Source organism: Trematomus bernacchii, unplaced genomic scaffold, assembly GCF_902827165.1.
Source record: "Trematomus bernacchii unplaced genomic scaffold, fTreBer1.1, whole genome shotgun sequence".
NCBI classification, from domain to species: domain Eukaryota; kingdom Metazoa; phylum Chordata; class Actinopteri; order Perciformes; family Nototheniidae; genus Trematomus; species Trematomus bernacchii.
Window position 1 is genome coordinate 17,034,134 of NW_022987720.1, and position 24,053 is coordinate 17,058,186.

At 43.0% G+C, this 24,053-nt stretch overlaps 1 protein-coding gene across 1 annotated transcript; it reads left to right on the forward strand.

Moving 5' to 3' along the window:
* Window positions 1–3,216: 3,216 nt before the first annotated feature.
* Window positions 3,217–23,582, forward strand: brd4 (bromodomain containing 4). The gene is given in 20 exon segments (XM_034143915.1): window positions 3,217–3,863; window positions 11,364–11,760; window positions 12,019–12,156; window positions 12,253–12,388; window positions 12,478–12,818; window positions 13,654–14,037; window positions 14,135–14,263; window positions 14,707–14,937; window positions 15,031–15,290; window positions 15,622–15,953; window positions 16,081–16,176; window positions 16,263–16,652; window positions 17,213–17,924; window positions 17,926–18,170; window positions 18,276–18,382; window positions 18,471–18,621; window positions 19,068–19,198; window positions 19,352–19,557; window positions 20,223–20,511; window positions 21,100–23,582. Coding segments are annotated over 20 exon segments (4,842 nt in total). The 5' UTR covers window positions 3,217–3,765; the 3' UTR covers window positions 21,169–23,582.
* The last annotated feature ends 471 nt before the right edge of the window (window positions 23,583–24,053 follow it).

A 24,053-nucleotide genomic window follows, 5' to 3' on the forward strand; every position in this document is an offset into this window, starting at 1 on the left:
CTTCTTTCTACAGTTTGTTACAACGAATAACTGAATATATACAAGTGCACCATGTCAAGCTGGCAAATTGCCTGTTCCCTGTTTTCTCAACTCCAGTTCCCTGTAGAGTTCAGTTTCTCTGGTGGTCTGATGATTAATGGAAGCGTCCAAGACTTTCTTGCAGAGTCTCATCTCTGTGTGCACTGCTGCCTCTCCATCTGACCCAACCCCCAATCTGAATGCAACCCTCTCCCTCGCTCTACCCGTTTGCTCTCGCCATCATCCCTCGCTCCCTCCTTCCCTGTGTCTGAATACGATCCCCCCCCCCCCCACTCTTCCAGTGACAGGGCCATCGGTTTGGCCTCCTGAATTACTGTAGGTTGGAGCTTTGTCACTCTGGCAGCTGCTGTATTGTCTTTGGGAATGGTGCATATGGCACGTGGACAGCAAAGTGCGTCTGTGAGGATACTGTCTGTCTGGCTGCAGCACAGATCAGATTCTTTAAAGGTCCCATGTCATGGCCATTTCTACTGATCATAATTCCATTGTTGAGGTCTACTAGAATAGATTTACATTGTGCAATGTTCCAAACTCACATTGGTTTCTCATACAGCATCTCTGTATAGTATGTGTATTCACTCTCTGTCCTACACGGCTTGTTGGAGCTCCTGCCCCATCCCCTCCCTGTGAGCCTACTGTGCTCTGATTGGTCAGCTCGCCCACTCTGTTCTGATGAGTCCACCACCGTTACAGCGGAACATCAGTGATTATGTGTTACAATGGCGTTAGCAACCAGAAAATGCAACACCAGCAATGACAAACAGATGAGAATGCTGCGTGGGGTCTGGGTGCCGTGTTGGCGGGACGTTGCGCGGCTCGCTACTGCGAGGAGCGGACAGTGTGAGCTGGGTTCATTTTATGCTTGCTGCGTGGGGTCTGCGAGACAGCGTGAAGGGGGGGGGGGGGTGCTGAGGGGGCTGCAGCACCCCCATCTGCGAGGCTCCACTAGCACCCGCATCCCCAAACGCCATGCACCTACAGTGTAAGCTCGCCACAGTTTCGCCGCTGAGTGTGTGTGTGTGAGGAGCTCCACGGATTGGACCAATGGGTCCATTTGGGTATGGTTACATCACTGTACCCAGGAAGAAAAAAATGGAAAAAGAGAAATCTCCAACAAGGCATTCTGGGGCAGCATAGACAGGTCTTTTCTGTGTTAGGGTTTTACTCGCTACAGGGTGTACTTTGAGGGTTTGTGACTCTGCAGACCGTTTACATGCAGAAAAACCTTCATAACACACAAGGGGACGGGTAATAACCGGAAAAGCATGACATGGGACCTTTTAAATTGGTAAAACCGAGTACCAAGTATACCTGAGTATACAGTGATCTGGATATCTCACCCATTGCTTGATGTCTTTGGCTTTTGACATAGGACTAATTATAAAACAGTGTGCTTGTTTGCATGCACATGAGACTTCAGATTGATTGAGAGGTCAGCGGTCAAACTACCTCTGGTTGTGTTTGTATAATGGTTGGGTGGTTGTTTTGATATACTACTTTTTTGGATACTCAATGACATATTTCATGGTTTATGGAGTTGCTTAAATTCAATGTCAAGAATATGCTCATCATCAAACTGTTGCCTCTCACTCACCCTAAGATTGGTTAAAGTTGTCTCTTACTGAGTCTTCGGCAGGCAATTTAAATGTGTTGTTACTTTAGAAGGGTCAAAATGCAGCAATGTCATGCGGGTTGGATGATTGGTGCAGAGTCATTGGTGTGTCTGTAGGTCACATCTGTCTCTCGAAATATCTTGCTTCTTGACTTTTGACTCCTTCCTGGCACTTAGGCTTACATATACTCCCCATCAGCCATGTATTGAAAGGCAGCATTTACTATCACTTACTTCTGTTGTATTGTATGTTATTATGGTACAAAAAGGTTTCTTGGTATTTACCTGTCCTACAAAGAATATATTTGATGGTTTAGTGAATTATGAATATTCTAACATTTCTTGAGACGATTTGACATAAACAAATATTCCCGTAGTACTTCTCTTCGTTAAGTGTGGTCAACATGCTGTCAGTAACATCTTTAGTGGAGGCTGCTGTGCCACAGGAAGACACGCTCGGTGGTCCCACCGTTTTAGAATCCAGAAACTTGTTTGCATTTTTCATTCAATAGCTTGATCGTTACGCTCCCCTATGTTATGGCGTGAATTTAGATTAATCACACTGAATTCTTAAACTGTACAATGTCTTGGCTCTGCTTTCATCCTAGATATTGGTGGCATAGTGCACATAGTAATTAGCTTATATTACTATGTTTAATATGTCTATATGTCTTTCTGGATATGAGTTGCTTAAAGGTGGGGTATGTAATTTATTTCAGAAACACTTTTTGTTATATTCCATGGAATGCTCTTAACATCCCGATAGCAATGAATATATTAAATGCTTTGACAATAAATACATAAAAAAAATGTCATCTGTGGAAGCCGTAGCACTGTAAAAACCACGACCAATCATTTTAGCCGGCCCGGCTAAAATAACTGGATGGCCTACCTGCCCGTCAGCCTTCCATCTGTGCACAATCTTATCTCGTGCCCTCATTGGCCATGTGCGCGTTCGTGGGTGTTGGAGGAGGGGCTCTGTAAGGAAGTCTGAAGGAAGAGGCAGATTTTTTCCTGTTGTGTACTTTCAAATTCTAGCGCACTCAAGCTGGTTTCTCCAAAATGACATACCCCACCTTTAATTGTAATTTAAGTGTCCAAGTCATCAACCCCACTTGTAATTTTTCCCCCAATTTTTAGAAAAATGATTATTCATGTGGTCCAATATGAAAGCTTTGCTCCTTAGCAGTTTCCCCCCCGGAACAACAGTTATGTAGCCTTTTTTGTATTGATGTAGTCCAGCCACGATGTGACTGTGAGTGGTATACGAGTGGTGGATGGTAAGCAGATAAGGGAGCCCTTAAATTGGTGGGGGGAGGCATACACAAGACCGCTATGACGGAAGTGAGTGAGTGGGGGTGGGGCATGATGAAATGGACTAAGGATAAGAAAGGAAGGGGGTGGGGTGTTAAAGGTAAGAATGTGAGCAAGAGAGAGGAGTGAGGAAGGACCTCAAGCTATTGATGGGAAAGAGGGGAGGGGTGGAGTGAGCAACAGCGTAGGAGAGAGAGGGAGGGAGGGAGGGAGGGGTGTGTGGGCTGAGGCTCCACTGAATGAGGAAGCAGCAGAGCCATTTTTACTGTTGAGTAACTGCATGCTGGTCTGGCTGTGCTAGGGAGGGCGAGAGAGTGAGCTAGAGGAAAGAAGTGCTCCTGAATCTTATCGGAGCCCTCTCTCCCCTCTCTCCCGTTCCCCTCCTTGCTTTACGCTTGTGTCCATTTAAGTTGGGGAGGCCCTGGAGAGGACACACAATGGAGCGAAGAGCCTGTGGCAACTGGGCCGTTGTACTGCTGAGAGGGGGATGGGGTGGAGAGAGGACCGGTTCACACAGCTAACACAGCCTGCCGGCTGTAGGCTTCCACAGCCTTCCTCCCCGCCTGGACCCCTGTTTTCAGGCTGGGGCCTTTATTGTGGAACGGCCACCCTCAAACTCCGCTTGGACTATACTAAGGATTATTCATCGTCTTCTGTCGGATTTTAGGATTCATACTGGAGCCTGAAGAATAAATCCCTCCTGTGTTTTGGCTTCTGAGAAAAGAGAAACAAACTTCTATGTAATTCTTCTTGCCCTTTCTCGGTTTTTGGTTTCTGTTTCTTTTTAGTGGACTTCATAAATGGATTACAAGATGCATGCCAAGTCAAATGATTTGCTGGATTTTCAAAAACTGGACGCCCTTCTGGAAAAAATTGCACATTCAGTCTCTGTGAAAAGGTAATGTTATTCGTTGAGGTAGACTCTCCTACACATTTTTTTAGACATTCAACAATCCCTGATGTCTTAAAAATCCCACATAGACAAATGATTATCAACTGAAATGATTGTTTAAGAAACGACAAGGTTAAAGTAAAGAAAGCCTTGGGTAATAGTTATTGGGACTATCATGTGGTTAGCACTATTTCTAGTTGTACATATCCATCACAACAAGCCAGTTTAGATTTGTTGTCTTGATATAAGTATTGTTAACCAGATTTCAGCCAGAATTTTCTAACCTACTTCCTGGTGAGAGAGGGGTGTGTGGGGGAAGGGGGGGTATTGAGGAAGAAGGGGGGTTGTGTGTGTGGCAGTTGTAGACATGTCTCCTGATTCCTGGCAGGGTTTGTCCTGCTCATCCTAACCAGCTGGAAGTTTAACCTGGCACGGCTGCCATGAGTCTTGCCTTTTCCCGTGTATGACTCATGGCTAGTGTATTTGAGTCACTTTTGGTCATTCACTGACTCATAGAGCAAGTTCTTCTCTTAATCAATACAGGAAGGAGAACTCATTTAAGTTTACGAACGTGTTATGTATGATTGGAACCAATGGTTTTTGTTAGATTTTGCTATTTTTGACTCATACCCGTAAGAGAAATGTAAACAAAGCGTGCTTTAACTGGGGTTTGTTTATAAACCCACTCCAGTCCCACAGGCCATGGATGATTACTAGTGATTTGGTAAGCAACCAAAAGTATGACTTCGAACCATCGAGGATAAAAATACAGTTGCCAAAGTGTGGAGTGTTACCATAGAAACATGGGTCAGATTTATTTGTCTTAAAGCCAGGTTCCAGAGATATTAAAATAAGGTAGCAACAGACCAACCACACATGATACAAGGAAGAGTAGTTCAACTTGTGACATACTTAATGTGAAATGTCTTTGGTTTATAATAGTTTGTTTGGCATAACTGAGCCCTACAGTGACGTTCTTATTATTATCAAGAGTGACCTTGGTATTTCCAGCAAACCAGTTTTATTAGAGAACAAAATGCCCTGACACAATAGGTCGACAGTCTACCTTCAGATGTCTTTGGGATGTAGTTCAGGGTGTGTGGGGGACCATTGCCCAGGATTTTTGATTACATAACGGCATCTTTTTTACCTCAGCGTTTCTTTCATATTAATAATTTGTGCCTTCATCATAGGTTCCTGTCCCACCTGTTTACACTCTAGGTGCTGAAAACACCCCCGGGGATTCAGGACAAATATTGTACGTACTTTGCATAATATCGGTGTAGGCCTGCATTTTTTATTTACCCTTATTAGATCTTTGCTATTGGGCTTTATTCTTCAATGAGGTATAAATATCTCTACCTCCATTCACCTTATTGGTGTATTTAAGAAGAAAGTGTCCATTATGTTTACAAATAATGCCACAGACTAAGCATCAATGGAATCACTACATTGGTGTGGAATGACAGACGGAGTGTAGCTTCTCTGGAGAATGGTTGTAGATGGTTTTATGAAAGAGTGGAAAGGCTGGTTATAAGCAGGGAGTGGTGCTCTTGGCCTTGTCACTGTGGTCCCATTAATAATGTATTCCTTTGCTTTCAGGCAAAACACAGGCCATCATGCTGACACTTAGAGAGGGTCTCAAGTGTAATCTGCAGGCTTATATTTTCGCCTGAAATCACCCCCCACTCCTTTTATGAATGATTTATAGTTTACTCGCAAGCATCTTGCTATTATGTTCCTCTCCTCTTTCCAAGTAGGACAGTCACTATGAGGCGGCACATATGACCAGATTTCCTGGTGTGAGATGTGCATCCCCCACCCCCGTAACTAGAGCTACTTCCTCCCCAGGAAACATTCCAGAGCGTTCTGCAGTGATGTATGTCCAGGTCAAAGGTCAACTTGTAGTCCTGAGCTGAGAGGGTTGTGAGACATGCAGCAACAGGAAGTGGACCTCCTGGTTGACCTCTGTTTGGGGCTGCCGCAGACACTATTATGGCGCATTTCCACTACACGGTCGGCCTCGGCCACACTCGGTACGGCTCGGTACGGCTTGGCCGCGTTGGGCCTTAACAGGGCCGACTCACTTCATGCTGCGCTTCCATTACAGTTTAGGAACTGGGGTAGTTACTATAGTAACGCAGTGTAGGCGGAGCCGTGACGTCATCTTCAATGAGAAATCCAGAAACACAACACAGCCGTTAGCTGTGAGCACTCAGAGCTCACAGCTCCTTATATATGTTCAGAAACTCGACAAAAGTTAAACAAGTACACACCACAGACTGCCTGTGTCATGGTGAATACAGTCGCTGCTGTATTTATGTCTGTATAGGCCGTTGTTGTGAGTGTGGACGGTCGGGGCATATACTGCGTTAGCTTAGCCAATCTCCATCTAGAAAAACACGAATTTTAAAAGGTTTTTCGCCTGCCGTCTGTCTGCAGACTTGACAAAGCATTAATTCATGGTTTTTCCTAACCGGTATCAGTATGTTGTTACTTCGGCATCATTTTGAAACGTGTATTACAATTAAATCACGGTCAAATATGTCCATCTTGTTGTAGTTCTAGCCCTCTTGCCAGCGCTCCTCTCTCTAGTTTAGCATACTCAGCCCTGTTTGTTGGCCCCGATAGAACCACAATTTTCTAGGGCCAGAAAAGAGGGGAAAAAGTGGCCCCGCGCCGTGCCGCGCCGGAACGAGGCCTAGTGGAAGCACAACCAAAAAAGGGGACGGCACGACACGGCACGCTTAAAGCGAGCTACGCGCTGCAATGGAAATGCGCCATTAGTCTCACATGCCAAGGACCGCAGGTCATTGAGAGTTTGTTTGTATTAATTCATCATAAACACCGTCAACATCACATATTACTTGAAGTTAAAATAAATACAAATATCCCAATATATCAACAAACCGTAAATATATTTTCAGAGTGTTTTAAGCTTAAAATGTGCAAGTTATTGTTTAGCTTGAGAGAGACGAATACTTCTTGAATGTTGACAATCCAACCTGTTTTGACTCCACTGCCATAGCTCCAAGTGTGTCATGCACTTAAAGATGTAGAGTGCAAGAACACATATAATACACCTCCATGTCAAACTAAATCAGACAATATTAAAGAAAGTATGAACACAATCCAACTCCTTAGACATAATAACGTCGGCACCTCTGAGGCACAGACTTTGTCTTCAACACGTCAAACCTAAAGCAAAGTCCTATGGTGATGAGAGACATTTAACACAAACTGAGTTATTAAGACATTTGAAAGGTTGTCATGCATACATGGTTGTAATGTAATGGAAACTAGAATATATTACACAGACCACGCTTTGTTTGCACTTCTGGAATTGAGGCAAAGCATCTTGTTTCCACCACCACTAAGTGGGACAGACAATAATACCTTTTGTGTTGATTAAATGTTTTTCAATCACTAGCAAAATATTGCAACGTACAGTTATGTAGTCACATGGAAATATTGCAATATACAGTTATGTAGTCACATGGAAATATTGCAATATACAGTTATGTAGTCACATGGAAATATTGCAATGGTAAGAGGTCAACTGCCTGTTGCCCCTTAACCTGCAGAGATCACCTGTTCTTTGTATCAGTGAGGTATAACAACAATACTTGTGTTTTCAGTAGAAATGAGATAATAATTGATAAGGCTTAGTATAAGGGCAGAAGAGAACTAAAGTAATTCCTTTCAAGGGTATCTCTCAAAACGTAATGTTATGTCTATAAGAAGTACAGCACTTGGTCCAGCTGCACTGCTGGGCTACATGAAGGCTGATTACCTATCGGTGACAGGTTTATGTCACATACATCATCTAGGGATGTAACATCAACTTGGATCAACAAATACCTTAAATGATCACCAATCCAATATCATCCATTTCAAGTGAAAACCTCCAAATATATAATCTCTAAGATACATTTTTGTTTTGAAATTCACATGCTACATCTGTGTCACCATTTCTGTCCGAACGCACCCCAAGTAATACACATTTTAATTTCATTGTAGTTGCTTAACAAAGCTTGGATATAAGTTTCTTGGTCACCCAAGGCTTGATATCCTATACAGTATCTGTTGTACTGAGTCAAACAACCTTTGCTGACCTTAGTTCAAGTGCCATACTGGCCATCATTAAGAATTCATTATGGTAGTTCCACATGCTATCAATGACATGTACATGTTGCATGGAAACCAAAGTGTATAACCTTATAATTAAAACCTGTCTCACTTTTCATGACGGGCAATGTCAGATTGTCTTGCATCTCAATATTGTTCACGAATATTTAGAAGTACAAGGCACCAACAGGCCAAGCTATTAGTAGTACCATCCGTAGGACCGCAAGTTAGACTGCAGGGAAGTCTTGACGAATTAGAAAGCCAGCGAGTCATTTAGCAGCGTTTCCTCTTTAGATATACCTGAAGTACAGATGCCCTTAGTTCACATATTGTTCATCCTCCCTCATTTATTGAATCTATCTCTGTGTTCCCTGAAGTGTGTTTACACTTATTGTTATTGCAGTTCTGCTATGTCAATGACTATCGCTGCGAGTGTGCCTGTTGCTGATGTTAATGAGCTGTTAAAGACCATCTGGCGGTATTTGTGTGATGATAATTCGCTCCATGCAGCACTGAAGGCCAGCCGGAACAGGCTTATGTTGTGGCTAACTTTTACCTTGTCCTTGTGGAAGATGTCCTGTAGTGGTTGCTCGGGAGCTGTTCATGACGTACTTGTGTCTGTGTTGTTCTCCTAGCTGTCTGTACTGTACCTGGCAGTGTGTTTCTGGTAAAGGCTGCGATCATTCCGAGCAGCTGCTTCTTCTGTGTCCTCAGTCGACTTTGATGCATTTGCTCAAAACATTTCCCTGAACATCTTCCATTCATTGTGCCAATAAGTCAGCATCCTTCCACATTTTGTACACAATTACAGCCTTGATAGGGCGATTGCATCTGGAAGGTTTCTGTTTTGTTTTTTTACATGCAGCAGTGTTTGGGCAGAACAAGTAATTTGTGTATGATTTTAATCCTGACCTGAAACCTGAGTCATTCACATTTTAATTTGAACAAAAGGCTCTTTGTAAACATAGGTATTTATAACGGCAACAGACGCACTCACATGGTGGTACTATTAAAAACTAGAAAAATACAAACTAATATGCTGTTATTCAATACAGTACAATACATCTGCAATAAACTTCATATCACTTTTGACCCATAAATGTATAGGCTATTGTGTTGATGTTGGAATATACTGCATTATATTATATCAAGAATAGTTCTTGATATATAACTAGCCCATATGGAAGATCAAAATATTATAACACCAGTACAAAGTAATCTTTCATTAAATGTACTAAATTATTCCCAATAAAAAAGGGATTCGCAGGTAGTATTTACGTTTGTATATAATTGCATTCAAATGTACCTACAAATGTCCCTTTATTTAGGGTGGGGTACAAAAATAAACCACAAATGATGGGTGTTCAATTATAAAAAGGGTTTGATTTTTTTCAATAACTCAAAAGACTAAATTATAATTGGAAATAACATTTTAATTGTCTCAAAATCAAATAAGAAGCGTTGGAATGTGATCCCTTTTCAGGACATACTTTAGTAAAGCCATTTGTTCTCTTTAATCACTGAAGTATTGCAGTAAGCATTTTGAGTATTGTTTTTGTTGACAAATAGTAATCAACTGTCATAGTCTTGATGGTAAATGCTAGTGGAAACAAAAGTGGAAATATATCCAGCAAATAGGATTGTATCGGAAGCTGTCCAGTGCAATCTCTAAAACAAGGCAGCTATACGTACTGTCATGTTGTTCAAATACCTGTCTTCTACAGACAGCCTGTGATACCTGTGAAAGTACTCCTCCATAACAGACAGGAATGACAGGTTCATCTTGAAGTCAATATACTGAGGCGACTCGTTTAAATGGTATCATTCGTTGAAGCCAGTTGACAAAAGCAATGTTTTCCATATTTAAATTGTTCACATTCATGCCTAGGGCTTCGACAAGTTCTGTGCTTATTTATTTGCGGTCTTATTTGTCAAATATTTTTGCTTTCGGCTTCAAAAGTACCATCTGTGATGATCTGGTACTGTTACCATATTGGTCAGTCAGATTCTCCACTGTGTTTAAAGGCCTCGGGGCAGCCAAGGCAGCGATCATGTGGTGTACAAACTGCTTCCCTGTTCTCATGAAGTGACTCATCAAGAATGAGATTAGTCACAGATATATACTGTGGTGTGTATTTATCTTGAAGTTGTGGGGGTGGACTTCAGTGTTCCAGACTGTGAGACTAACTTGTTTCTAATACAGGCCAGAATACACAACCTTTATGATCAGTGCTTTTTTACTGAGTCTATCTTTAGACAAGAATACCTCATATCAACCTTGTTGTCTTTAGAGCCTTGTGTGTATCTTGAATGTGATGTCCATGACTGGCTGTAAGGGGCCATAGTTTATGACTGAGAGCTGTGTAGCAGATCACACAGTGTGTGTGTGTGTGTCCCCCCCCCCCCAGCTGCCAGATGACTCATTTGCTCTCACCCTGCACCCTCTGTCCGCCCACATCCCTAAGCACTCCCGGGAACTGAGACAGAGTAGTTAATCAAATATCTACTCAAAACACACACTGCTAGAGCCTAACCTTAAACTCTTTGCTCTCCTGAATACACTGCATTTACATTTGATGTATCACTATCAGCAGTAGGATGATATCAACTTTTATCATTTTTGTGAACTGAATAGAATTGGGTTTTTAACTCTTAAATGGGCAAAACAAGATGTTTTATGACTTGTTGTGGATAAGAACCTCACTCTTTAAAACATATAGGCTGTTACTCAACAAAATAATTAATCTATTATATAAATGTTCAGCAGGGTTTCTTGGCAAATATTGTTATAATGGTAAAGTTGGTCACAATTACTCGCATTAAACATTAAAAAAATATTTGTAATCTTTAACAGTGGATTATTTTAGGCTCTCTTTCCATCATCTTGGTTTGAGCTGAACTAAAGAAGTCACAGCCATGTCTGAGAGGGAGTTAGGGTATTTAAGAAACGTTTCTCACAGGGCAGGGGGCCCGCCCTTCCCTGAGTCTCTGGCCTTACTGTGTGTGTGTGGGGTCCTGATTTTCTCCCAGAAAAGAGAGAGTTGAGAGCTCTGCCAGGTTCATTATTATCTGCATCAGGACATCCCAGAGAGTAATATCACACTCATAACGAGGGGTAAAACAAAAACTCAACAAAAAAAATGACTTTGTGGTATGCTGTTTGATCCCATCAGTCGAATTGTCTGTAGCTGCTCCAAACAGCCACAATCAAAAGGCGCGGTGAAAAACCGTCCATTATGGAGAGTGGCAAGACACAATGAACCATTCATTTTAATCTATATTGTTTCACTTGGTTGTACATGAAAGAAGCTAGACTGAACAATTAAATGTAATGTTTTTAAATATGCTAATGACCGTTTGCTTTTTTTCTCTCCCCAGAGAGTCCAGTGAGGAGTGCAATGGGATCAGCGGTGCTCTGTCAGTGGAGTCTGTGCCGGGGCCAAGACTGAGCTGGTGTCCTGCCAACACCACTACCCCTGCCCCTGCAGCTCCAGCTCCTGCTTGGGGGACTGAGCCCGCGCCCCACCCTGTCAGAATGGGAGACGGCCTGGATGCAGCGCAGATGTCGGGCAGCAACAGCAGTAGCAGCAGCGGCCAGGGGCAGGCCCAGCAAGGTGGCAACCCCCCACCCCCAGAGTACATCAATCCCAACAGGCAAAAGCGCCAGACCAATCAGCTGCAGTACTTGCTCAAGGTGGTGGTGAAGGGCCTGTGGAAACACCAGTTTGCCTGGCCCTTTCTTATACCAGTGGATGCGATCAAACTTAACCTGCCTGTGAGTACTTCGCCTCTGTTTGTACGACGCAACCTACCTTAAACTTTCATCAGGGCATTACTAAGGCGCACTCAGACTGCAAGCAAAAGTTGTTTGAATCAAATTGTTTTTTCTTGCACATATTTGACTCAGATCATTATTATTTATAAAAGTGTGAACAAGACAAGGGATCGGATCTTCTCAGATTTGGGCTACTATTTGTTGTGTTGTGTCTCAATTGCGTTCTCACTCACTCACTTTTATGCAACCTTTTTTCAGGACTACTACACAATAATCAAAATTCCTATGGACATGGGAACAATCAAGAGAAGGCTTGAGAACAGTTACTACTGGAATGCCCAAGAATGTATCCAAGACTTCAACACGATGTTTACCAACTGCTACATATACAACAAGGTGACATATTTGTACACTGGAGCTCTTGTTAACATAAAATCCAAAATATTTTAAAATGCCTCCACTTTTGCTAACTGTGTTTGTCTCCCCCTGCAGCCCGGAGATGACATAGTCTTAATGGCTGAGTCTCTGGAGAAGGCTTTCCTCCAAAGGGTCACAGAAATGCCTCAGGAAGAAACTGAGATTGTTGTCATGACAGGGAAGGGACGTGGCAGGGGCCGAAGAGAAGGAGGTATGAGATTTTCTGCTTCATCTTTTGCTAACGGTGTTCTTGAAGCTGGAGATGGTATATTTAACCTAATGTCTTGTTTTCTCATCAAGGTCTGAACTTGAAACCAGGGGGCATCATTGATTCTTCGTCCACGATCCCTCTAACACGTGGTGTGTCGAACCTCTCGGCAGCACCACAGATCAGGGGACCGGTGCAGGGCCCGCCTTCACTACCTCCCCAGCCTTTGATGCAGGCCCTGCCGTCCCACATGCCCCCCACGTTACCCAGCCATGCGCCACAGCTCGGGGCCCCCTACTCGATGAGCCACTCAGACTGCGCTCCTCAAGTTCCCATCATGACTTCTGTGCCTCCCCCTGCTCAGACCGCGCTCCCCCCAGCATCCATCCAGAACGTTGCACCCATGCTGCAGAACCCCATTACCATGACCAAAGTGAGTGTGATGTTCTAAAAAGCAGAGATGGCAAAAGTACACACATCCTTTACTCAAGTAGAAGTACAGATACTCATGTTTAAAAATACTCTGGTAAAAGTAGAAGTACTGACTAAACTTCTTTACTCAAGTAAAATTAAAGAAGTATGGGCTTCCAAGTAAAAAGTACCCATAACTACCATCTGTTTTAAAGAGTAACTGACCTCCCTTTATATTGATAGAACAATAATGTCATTGTTAGCTAATGAATGTTTCGATGCTGAACAATGGCAAAATGACAACGTTCTCATTGGTCCCTCTTTAGAGAAGACCAGGAAATGATGGATACACGGATCGTGTTCAAATCAATAGGCACGCAATGACTCTAAATAATAATGATCACGCCACCAAACACACATTCAAACTAAAGTAACGAGTCTGTTTGGAAAATGTAAGAAGTAGAAAGTACAGGCATTTGTGTTAAAAATGTAAGAAGTAGAAAGTACAGGTATTTGTGTTAAAAATGTAAGAAGTAGAAAGTACAGGTATTTGTGTTAAAAATGTAAGAAGTAAAAAGTTGTCAGAAACATAAGTAGTGGAGCAAAGTACTGATAACAGAAAAATGTACTTAAGTACAGTAACGAAGTATGTGTACTCCATTACTTCCCACCTCTGCTAAAAGGTGTAGATGGAAGTTCTTTGAGGTGCCAACTAGAATACTGCTTTGAAATGCTGGAGGAGAGGGCAGTTTAAAATGTGTCTAAGGCAATTCAGTTATTGCCAACTTATTTTAACTACTGATTTCCTGGCCCTTTTTCACCATCTCTCTGCTCTCCTTGTATTCACTTCTATCTAGATACGAAAGAGCCAGAAGAGGAAAGCTGACACCACCACTCCCACAGCAAATGACCAACTGAGTGAGTCTTCACCAGCAGAGTCCAAATCTGGGAAGACCCTACCCAGGCGAGAGAGTGCGCGGCCTCCTAAACTGTTGAAGAAGGAGGCTCCTGACTCCCAGCATCACATCGGCATGGTGATGGGACTGAGTGGACCAAGTGGCGGTCACAGCCCCAAACCACAGGATCAGCTAGGATACTGTGCAAGTGTGGTCAGGGACATGCTGTCCAAGAAGCACGCTGCTTATGCCTGGCCCTTCTACAAACCTGTGGATGTGGCTGCGCTGGGACTACACGATTATCATGACATCATCAAGTATCCTATGGACCTCAGCAGCATCAAGGTGAGATTAGACTGCATTATTCATTATAGTTTCATAAGATATTGACAAAGAGTCATTTCGGGCATTGGCAAGTAACTCATTTGAATGTTCTTAACAGTTGAAGCTGGAGAACAGGCAATACCGAGAACCCCAGGAGTTTGCTGCTGACGTACGATTAATGTTTTCCAACTGCTACAAATATAATCCTCCAGACCATGAGGTGGTAGCCATGGCCCGCAAACTGCAGGTGAATATATAGGCTGACATGCAAACAAGGTTCCTGTCGTAAAAAAGGGCAAGCATAATTCAATAAATGGACAATTACACGTTATAGTAAAAAGTCAATACCATAATGTTTGTAATACATGTTTTGTAAGCTAGATTGTCCAATGTTTTAACTAATAGAAAAGTGAGCTTAAAGCTGTCACTGGTAACCTTTGCAGGAAAATCTATTTAGGATCATTTGTATATACAACGTTTGCTTGAAATGTGTAAGAAAGAAAATAATATAAGAATTTAAAGTAGAACATAAACACTTGTGCCAGGATGCTATCGAAGTTTTATGACATGCACAGTCCATCTCACAACTTTCATTCATGTTTTAATGTTTATTATTGTGGAGTGTTTCGGTCTCTTTCTACAAACATTCACTTTGTGTTTCTGACTTGTTTGTTTCTTCTCATTTCATAGGATGTCTTTGAGATGCGCTTTGCCAAGATGCCAGATGAACTTGAGACCAAGCCTCTGGTTACCCCCCCACCTCCTGTACTTCACCACCCTGCACCAGTTAAGCCCCAGCCTCCTCTGGCCCACGTGGCCTCGTCCTCAGACAGCTCCAGTGACTCGTCCTCCGAGTCCGAGTCTTCCACAGACGACTCTGAAGAGGAGAGAGTCCAGAGGTTAGCAGAGCTCCAGGATCAGGTCAGTGACCGGAATACATTTACGGTGGTGGAACATGTGTTGTCTGGTCCTTGTTGCCCTTTTGTTGACAGCTGGTCTTTTCTCTTTATACAGTTGAAGGCTGTCCACGAGCAGTTGGCTGCCTTGTCCCAACCACAAGCCAGCAAACCAAAGAGAAAAGAAAAAGAGAAGGAGAAGAAGGAAAAGGAAAAGGAGAAGGAGAAGGAGAAGAAGAAAGAAAAGCATAAGAAAAAGGGAGGTATGTCTGGCCATGTGGATGAGATCCAGGATGCAACACCTGTCCCGCAGCTCTCTAAGAAGAACAAGAGCAGAGACCATAGCAACAAGGACAGTGCACCAAGGAAGAAATCTAGGTAGGTTTTACACCCTTTTAAACTCCTTGAAAGTAAATGTTTGTATAGCCATCAGCTTGGCATTGCACAATTCAGTGTCATCTTTCACCAATTCTGATTTCCCCTTCCTCAGGTTCACACAGTTTAATGGTTGTTGAGAGATTTTATTTTAGATTCTTATCATGTTTAATGATTGGTAGGGGATTTTATAATGTCTTCATCCCCTGTAGAAGTCTATATGTATCCATTGTTAGTTTTAATGCATTTGAACTTTATTATGAAAGCTATCGTGTAAACATAGGCTTGTCATTGTTATAAATCCCTACGTTTTAAAATGTTGTTATTCTTCTAGTAAAAAGGAAGCGATGAAACTCAATCATCCCACCAACCTGCTGCCAGTTCCCAGCCTGGAAGAGGATCTGGGAGCTGCTGGGTCTTCGTCCTCAGGGGAAAAAGGCAAGCCTATGACGTACGAGGAGAAAAGGCAGCTCAGCTTGGACATCAACAAGCTTCCTGGGGACAAGCTGGGCCGTGTGGTGCATATCATCCAGTCCAGAGAGCCTTCACTCAAAAACTCTAACCCTGATGAGATCGAGATTGACTTTGAGACGCTAAAGCCTTCCACTCTGCGCGAGCTGGAGAGATACGTGTCTTCCTGCCTCCGCAAGAAGAAGAAGTTTCCAGGTAAGCACTCTCTAAGAAACCACCAAGGGGAGCTGGTCCCGAGTTTAAACAGCTGTCTAATTGTTTAGTTTACTTACTGTTTGATGCTTTATTGGAAATGTATGAACAAATAGTTGTTACTTTGCAGCTGAGAAGCCTGTGGAGTCCATGGCTACCTCCAAAAAGACTGGTTCCTCCTCAGAGAGCAGCGGCTCCAGCACAGACAGCGAGGCTGAAGCGACAGGTGACTTAAATTGACAGTTAAAATGGCCACATAAAAAAAAAAAAGAAAAATGCCAAAGTGCTTCATCTTTCTTTTCATATTTTCAGGAATAATAAAGCATCAGAAGAAAAAGGGCCACTCTGCGAAGGAGGGGAAGAAGCCTCATCCTCATTTACACATTCAGAGTGGCCCCGCTCAGGCTGGGCTTCATTCCCATATAGCAGGCCTTCAGGCTAGCATCCAGATGAAGCAGCAGCATCAGCCGTCTCCTGCAGGCTTCACCGCCCCCCCCGTAGCTGCTCTGGAGTCTTCCCAGCTACTGGAAACTAGCTTCGAGTCCCTGCCGCCTTTCGGCCAGCCCCTCATGCATCTGTCCCATCACCAAGGCAACTCCCAATCCTCACCCGCAGCTCCACATCTCAACGCTCATTCTGCTGGGCCAGTGTCCCCTGAAACCCACCCCTTCCTCAACCAGCATCCCGTCCTTACGTCTCCGGGTAAGGCCAAATGTACGCCAATCCATTTTTTTCTTTATTCTAATTATTTAATGCCACTCAAATGTTGTTTTGTTTTTATTCAGTGAACTTTGGTTTTCATTCTCTTTCTATGACCTACAGTTTAAAATAATCAACATCCTGACAAAAAACAAAAATCCATCCATATTCCTGGATAAACTTTTTCATACGTCATTAAACATTTAATAGGACTGCTGTGATCTATTACTTTTTAGTTTTAGATTTTCACTCACCACTTTCAGCTGTTCAGAAAAGATTGAATGAAGCCGAGGTTTCTCCTGCTGTAGTATCTGCTATACACCAGTGGGTTATAATCAGTGTCTCATGTCCCATCACAGTGGAAAGCACCTTTATAAATGTCTTCTTTATTTTTTTAATTCCCACTAAATAACTGTAAAAAGGTGTTCACATTTTGCAAATGAAACTTATTTGTTGTATGTTAACATGTAAAAGATGAACATCCCTATTGGAAAGATATTTTTGTTACAACAAATGTGTATTTCTTATATTTCTGTTTCTTTCCTGACTCTGTGCACCCTTAGCCTTGCACATCTCCATGCCTCAGCAGCCTTCCCGACCCAGTCACAAGGCGGCGCCTCTTCATCCAAAAGCCCCTCAGCAGCAAGCAGCACCCCCCCAGCAGCAGCCCCCCCTGCAGCAGCAGCAGCAGCAGCAGCAGCAGCAGCAGCAGCCCCCCCCCCAGGCAGCAGCTCCACCACCACAGCACCAGCTTCCCCCCCAGATCCTCCACCCTGCTCAGCCTCTGCACCAGCGGCCCATGTCCCCCCCAACACTCACCCCCCAGGGCTTGCTCTCCTCCCAGCCTCCCCAGATGCTGCTGGAGGACGATGATGAGCCAGAGTCCACCACCCCTCTGAACCAAGTACAATTATACCTGCAGCAGTTCCAGCAATCCCGGCAGCCCCAGCAGCCCCAGCAGCCCCAGCAGCCCCAGCAGCCCCAGCAGTCCATGCAGTCACTTCAGGCGCAGGTTCGTCAGCAGCAGCAGCAGCAGCAGCAGCAGCAACAACAACAGCAACAACAGCAACAACAACAACAACAACAACAGCAACAACAACAACAACAACAGCAGCAGCAGCAGCAGCAGCAGCAGCAGCAGCAACAACAACAACAACCAGGACAGATCTCTCTCCTGCAGTCTGTGCAGGGACAGTCTCAGCTCCCCTCCCAGACCACCCTGCCTCCCCCACAGCTCACCATTCAGTCCCAGACGCAGCCCGCCCCTTCACATCAGGGCCCCGCCCCCACAAATGCCCCTCCACCCGGCCCGCCACATGCAGCAGCAGCAGCAGCAGCAGCCACAGCAGCAGCCACAGCAGCAACAACTTAACTACCCGCAGGGTCCTGGACTCGCTGGTCAGTCCCAGGGGTCACAACACAAGGTATCCATGCCCCCCAACAAAGCACAGCAGATCATCCAGCAGCAGCAGCAGCAGCAGCCCTCCCCTCGCCCGCCCAAGGCTGACCCTTACAACGCAGGTGAGTGGAAGAAGATGAGACTAAAATGTAATATAAGAGGGAGTCGGGAAGCAAAGATTGGTGTTGGCTGATGTTTATTATAATGCCTCTCCTTTCTGTTGACAGGTCACATAAGGGACAACCCATCGCCTCTCATGATGCATTCCCCACAACTTCCCCAGTTTCCACCTGTGTCCCATCAGTCCCCACCTCAAAACATGCAGTCCAAAAAGGTGAGCAATGCTTTTTAGAAACCGTTATAGCAGGTCAACTGTCCTGTGTCCACATGTCTGACTCTGACTCCATGTGTTTGTCCTGCAGCAGAGGGGCCAGGGGAACCATAGTGTTGTGAAGGAGGAGAAACTTCCTCCATCACCAGTGATGAGAGGAGAACCATTCAACCCGGCCATGAGACCCGACCATCACAAACATCCTGATAACAAGCCTTCTCAAACAAGCCACGGCCCACAGAGTGAGTAACAGGACTTGTTGTTTTTACTGGAGCTTTATTTTGCTATGTTAGAAAGGCACCGATACTCTGACCTGCCAATTCTGAATTTCTAAGAACAGTTAGAACAGCAAACACAAAGATTTCTTTAACTTTGTTTTTCAATGGAAAATGTAATTGTATGTTCCTACAAATTAGAGAAAATATTCTATACTGTGCATGTAGGCTTATTATTAGTTAATCAAACGTATTCATGGAGCCTGATCACAAATTGCAGATTTGACTCAGTGGGCTTTACAATCTACACCCTATGTCCAACACCAGTACGGGCCTATCAGATTACAATCATCTTATTTCCACCGGTGGCCTATCAATCGCTGTATCTCCAGTTAAAATGCACAGAGACGGAGAATAGTAGAATCTCCACAAAACACTGAGAATATTAATGTGTGTGATCCTGTGTTGCGCAGATGTGAAGTCCATGGACAGCTCGCGACCTGTGATCCGCTCCTCTGAGTCCAGTGGACCGCCTCCCTCTCTGCAAGACAAGGACAAGTTCAAGCAGGACTCCAAGACACCTATTGCCCCCAAAAAGGTACAGGTGGGTGTAATTAGTCACTTTAAAAAAGTATCTTATACACATCTCCCAGTTCTTAACGTATGAACTTGATGGTACTGCATCTTGAAAGGTTTTTGAACATTACCGATATTAATGGAACTTTTCTGACTGTCTGTCTGTGTTTGTGTGTCTCAGGATGTCAAATTGAAGAACATGGGCTCATGGGCCAGCCTTGCCCAAAAGTCCACATCCACACCCATGTCTGCAGTGAAGTCATCGAGTGACAGTTTTGAGCAGTTCCGTCGAGCGGCCCGGGAGAAGGAGGAGAGGGAGAAGGCTCTGAAGGCCCAGGCCGAGCAGGTGGAGAAGGACAGACAACGCAGAGAGCAGGACAAACTACGGTAAGGTTGTCGCAAGAAAAAACAGAGGGCTGCAATGGTTACCTCAAAGTAAACATTGAAAGACTATAGCAGCGGAGGACATGCTGACTGTAAATAGTTGTATTTTTACTTCAACAAAGCATAGAAGTCATTCGAAAAATAAGTTTGTGAGGCTGATACACTTTGTTGTGTTGAGTCCATCTAATTACAGATTGAGCAAAGCTTCAAAGACCCTTTGCGTTATACAGTTTCAAACCGTAGTGTTGATGTAACACTTTCAACAGCATACAGGTGTTATCATTGCACTTTTGTTGCAAATGTATTTAGGTAGACAGTCTAATGATGAATGATGCCAGAATCCCTGTATGATGAACAGATGCCCTCTAGTGGACATGTTGCAGCCCATTTGATAGGTTTTAGGGATGCCGTGTAGTAAAGAATAGTGAGACTGATTTCCAGAGAAAGCTTTGCTCACCAGTCTTTGCTTCTTATGTCAGTTTAGAACTGTTTGCTTAAGCCAAGACATCTCTGTATTCAACATGTTTTGAGTTGTAAGGCTTTAGGTGATCTTGTTTTATAATAAGCACAGCCATTTTCTAAAACAAAACCAAAAGTGAACCCCTTACAGCAATGTGAGAAGCATTAGATTCCACCTGGTGTAAATGATTTTCCTGAATGTTTTCCAGAGGGCGGGATGAAGAGGACATCATGGAGCCGACCAGACGGGTGCACGAGGAGCCGCGCCGGCGTCAGGAGCAGCAACACATTCAAGCTCCCTCGCAGCAGCAGCAGCAGCAGCAGCAGCAACAACAACAACAACAACCGCAGCCGCAGCAACAGCAGGAGCCCCCGCCTGCTGCCATCCAGCAGCCTCCTGCCCCCCCCACCCCGCCTCAGCCCGCTGCACAGAACCCACTCGACCAACAGAGGGAGCTCGCTCGCCGCCGAGAGCAGGAGAGGAGGAGGCGAGAAGCGGTGAGATAATTGTGTTTACGGAAATAGTCAAATGATAACTGTAACGTAGTCTAAAAGATATAGATATAGATTATAGGGATGGGAATTTGAAACCAAATTTATATTCTAATATTCAACCCCTGAAAAAAACAGTTAACCGAATTTACATATCCTATACATTGCAACGACAACAAAAGTTTACTAACCTGGTCGAAATATTTCCACACATTACTCCGTTTTGACGCCATGTTTGTTGTGTAGGACGTTACACTTGTTTTTTTTCTTAAGATATTTTAAATGGCACTATCGTACACATTTAATTAATCTATTTGATAATATGTAATCAACTTAGGCACCCCTCCCATAAAAAAAAAAAAAAAAAAATACAATACAAATATTCATCACTCGTATTCGAATACCTGAATCATTTTGAATATGAGTTGAATCATTTTGAATATGAGTTGAATCATTCCCATCCCTAATAGATTAAGAGCTACATTTGGACTAAAACCAGTAATAAGTGATTGTGTTTTCATGTGGAGCTGTAGGAGTGATTTCCCAGAAGTAGTGAATGTAGAGGAAATGCTAATTGTTCTTCTCTCCTTTCAGATGGCAGCAACAATTGACATGAATTTCCAAAGTGACTTAATGGCTATCTTTGAGGAGAACCTGTTCTGAGGAGATTAGCGACCGAAACGTAACTGCAAAAAAACAAAACAAAACAAAAAACTTGCATTATGTAAACTTCCTCGACGGAGAGACGCTTGGCGACCACGCACCCCAGAGGGCCACGGACTGTCTGTAGCCGTGACGACCCTCGGAGCGAGGACTGAGGCTGAGGGCGCCCAGCTCGCTCTGCCCTTGTGGAGCGGACACACAACACATGGGGGATCCTATTGGATGTCACATCCTGGGAATTTGGCATTGCCTGCCTGATGTAACAGGAGGAAGAGGACTCCTGTTGGCACAGTTTGCCTTTTTTCACTTACAGCGTGCGTGGGCGCAATAAATCGCAGGAGAAGAGACACCCTAATAATTATGAAATGCTCTGATAATGTACTGACAGACTGTGCAGACGTGTTTTTGAAACTGCCAGATGTCTGAGGTGGTGAAGAAGACTGGTGTTTTATGTTCTGTTTTGTTTTGATTGTTGTAAGTGAACAAATGAAATGGTCGTCGGGGCAACTTCCATATTGTATATCGTGTATATTTCTCAGCAGAGAAGGTACAGTTTGCCTTACACCTCTTTCCTAAACAGACCATTATGTACTGCACACGTTGACAAAACAATAACATTTACAACCAGGAGGAGAAGCAGTGCAGACCTTTTTTCATCATCTAGTATCTACTGTAAAGAAGTATTTTCTTATACTACAATAACTGTTTATTTTCTTTTTCTTCTTTGGGTCTTTGAATCGTCATACCTTCACACTCCTACACCTCTGTCTATGCCAAACTACCCATTATCTTTTATGCTAAATTACTTGTCCTAAAACACGGTAGGTAGCTAGAGACAAAAAAACCTGAATATATGCATTATCATAGTTCCTGCAAGTATTTATCAAAGACGGCATCAGTTTTCATCCTGCCTTGTATTTTTCATTTAAAGCTACACTTGTTAGCAGTAAAGGGGAAAGGGCCGGACGTTTCTGTGCTTTAGTTGGAATATGATTTCACTAAAAGTTTAGCAACATCCTTTGTATTACATTTGAAGACATAATGTTGGAAATGTTGATGTCATTGGCGTGTTTGCAACAGTCACACTACTGGATCAGTCAAGAAATGAGATGAGTAGTCCCTTGCTGTTCTCTCTGTTGGCGTCTCTGATCTTAGCTAAGGGTTAGGATCAAAGTGCCGGCAGCAGGAAGGGGACCATCGGGAATAAGACACACACACCCCTCTGTAGCTGTTACTTGAATCTGGTTTAGTAAAAAAATGACTGGAAGGAGCCCCCAGTTATTTTTTGCATCAAACCTCTTCTAATTCACTGAGGGCACACTGTCAACAGTACGAAAAGAAAAGACAAACAGAAATTTGAAAAAACTTTAAAAACAGTTTTGATTTATATCTTTGTTCTTGTTCAATAATAGTGGATGTGAGTTATAATTCTGTTATCGGAGACATTGTTTAGACCAGGGATGGGTTAAAAATCTGAATGCATCTCGTCCTCTTCACTTGTCTCTTATGGTGTTTTTCTCCAGTGCCTGTATTGTATTGCAATTCTCGTTGGCTTATATTACACTTCGAGGGGTTTAGAAAGGGGGCGGGGCAGGATTGGGCGGTGTAATATTTGAGATGGGAGGGAGATTTTTTTGAAAGAGTTTGTGTACAAAAACAAAAACAAAAAAAGGAAAAAAAATAAATAAGGAAAAGACAGCGTTTTATATTTTACCCGTTGTCAATATTCGGGTTTTAAATCTAGTTTTAGCTGGACTTCTATGAGTGTACACATCTGACAACTACTTTCTCATTTGTTCAATCAGCGGATTTTAGATAGATATGTTTCAGCGTTGCCACACTAGCGTTTGAGTCTGGTCTGTGAGTGTGACTGTGTAAATTTGGACGGCTGTGTGACTGTGTTTTGTTTTTGTTCAATTTTTTAAAAGTGTGTGCTGCAAGAGGCATGTTCCCCGATGTAGATAAGCATTCTATTGATGAGGAGAATAAACAGATAAACTTCAGGAGAACTTGTTTCTATTCTTAAGTCACCTTTTAATTTCTATGAAGTCTACCATATATGAATATAGAATTTTAATTATTAGCCTGGTTTTGAAAGGGTAAAAAAAAAAACTTCATTCCTTTTTTTTTAGCCTTTTTTTCTTTTCACAATAACTGTTGGACATAATGTGCCATGAGTTCTTCACAGAATGTGCTGACCCGCAGCTCAGCCCAGAGTTTGCTTTATTCAGGTATTTTATTTTGTGTTACATTTGTTCTGTTTTGGAGGTTTTGTTCAAACATTTTCCTCGATTTCTTTTTTCTCTTTTTTTTTTTGGTATGTGAGTGGTATATCGAGGTCTCTGATTCAGTCTGTTATGATCATTGAATAAACTCATCTCTTTTATAGAAAATAAAAAATAAACTAAAATCTATCTCTTTTTTTCTCATTTATCAATATTTTCAAGAGGGGAACTTTTCTTGTCCGGGCAGTTTAAGTAGTGCCAACCTGTGCCTAGCAACCATTATCGCTAATAATGGTAGTACAACAATTGTACCCTAACTTTCAGTCGACAATAAATACTCAAATATACAATTCAGCTTTTGGCTGAGGCAATGTTTTATTTTTTTATATTTCCCGAATAATTGTCTCCTTTTTTAAAACATGTCTTAATTCCTAAATATAGCATCAGGTATATTACAGCTTTTTGTTATGCTTCTTTTTGCCTTCTGTATCTCATGCACCCTCCAGCTCTCATTATTTTTCTGTTTATGTGACAGGACATGGAGATGCACCATAACCTCAGCCTAGTTCCCAACATTTGGATGACACCATACTTCAGTTAACTTTTACAGTTAAAAATGTAAAATAGGAAAACATTAACACGGCATTAGTTGTTTAGCGC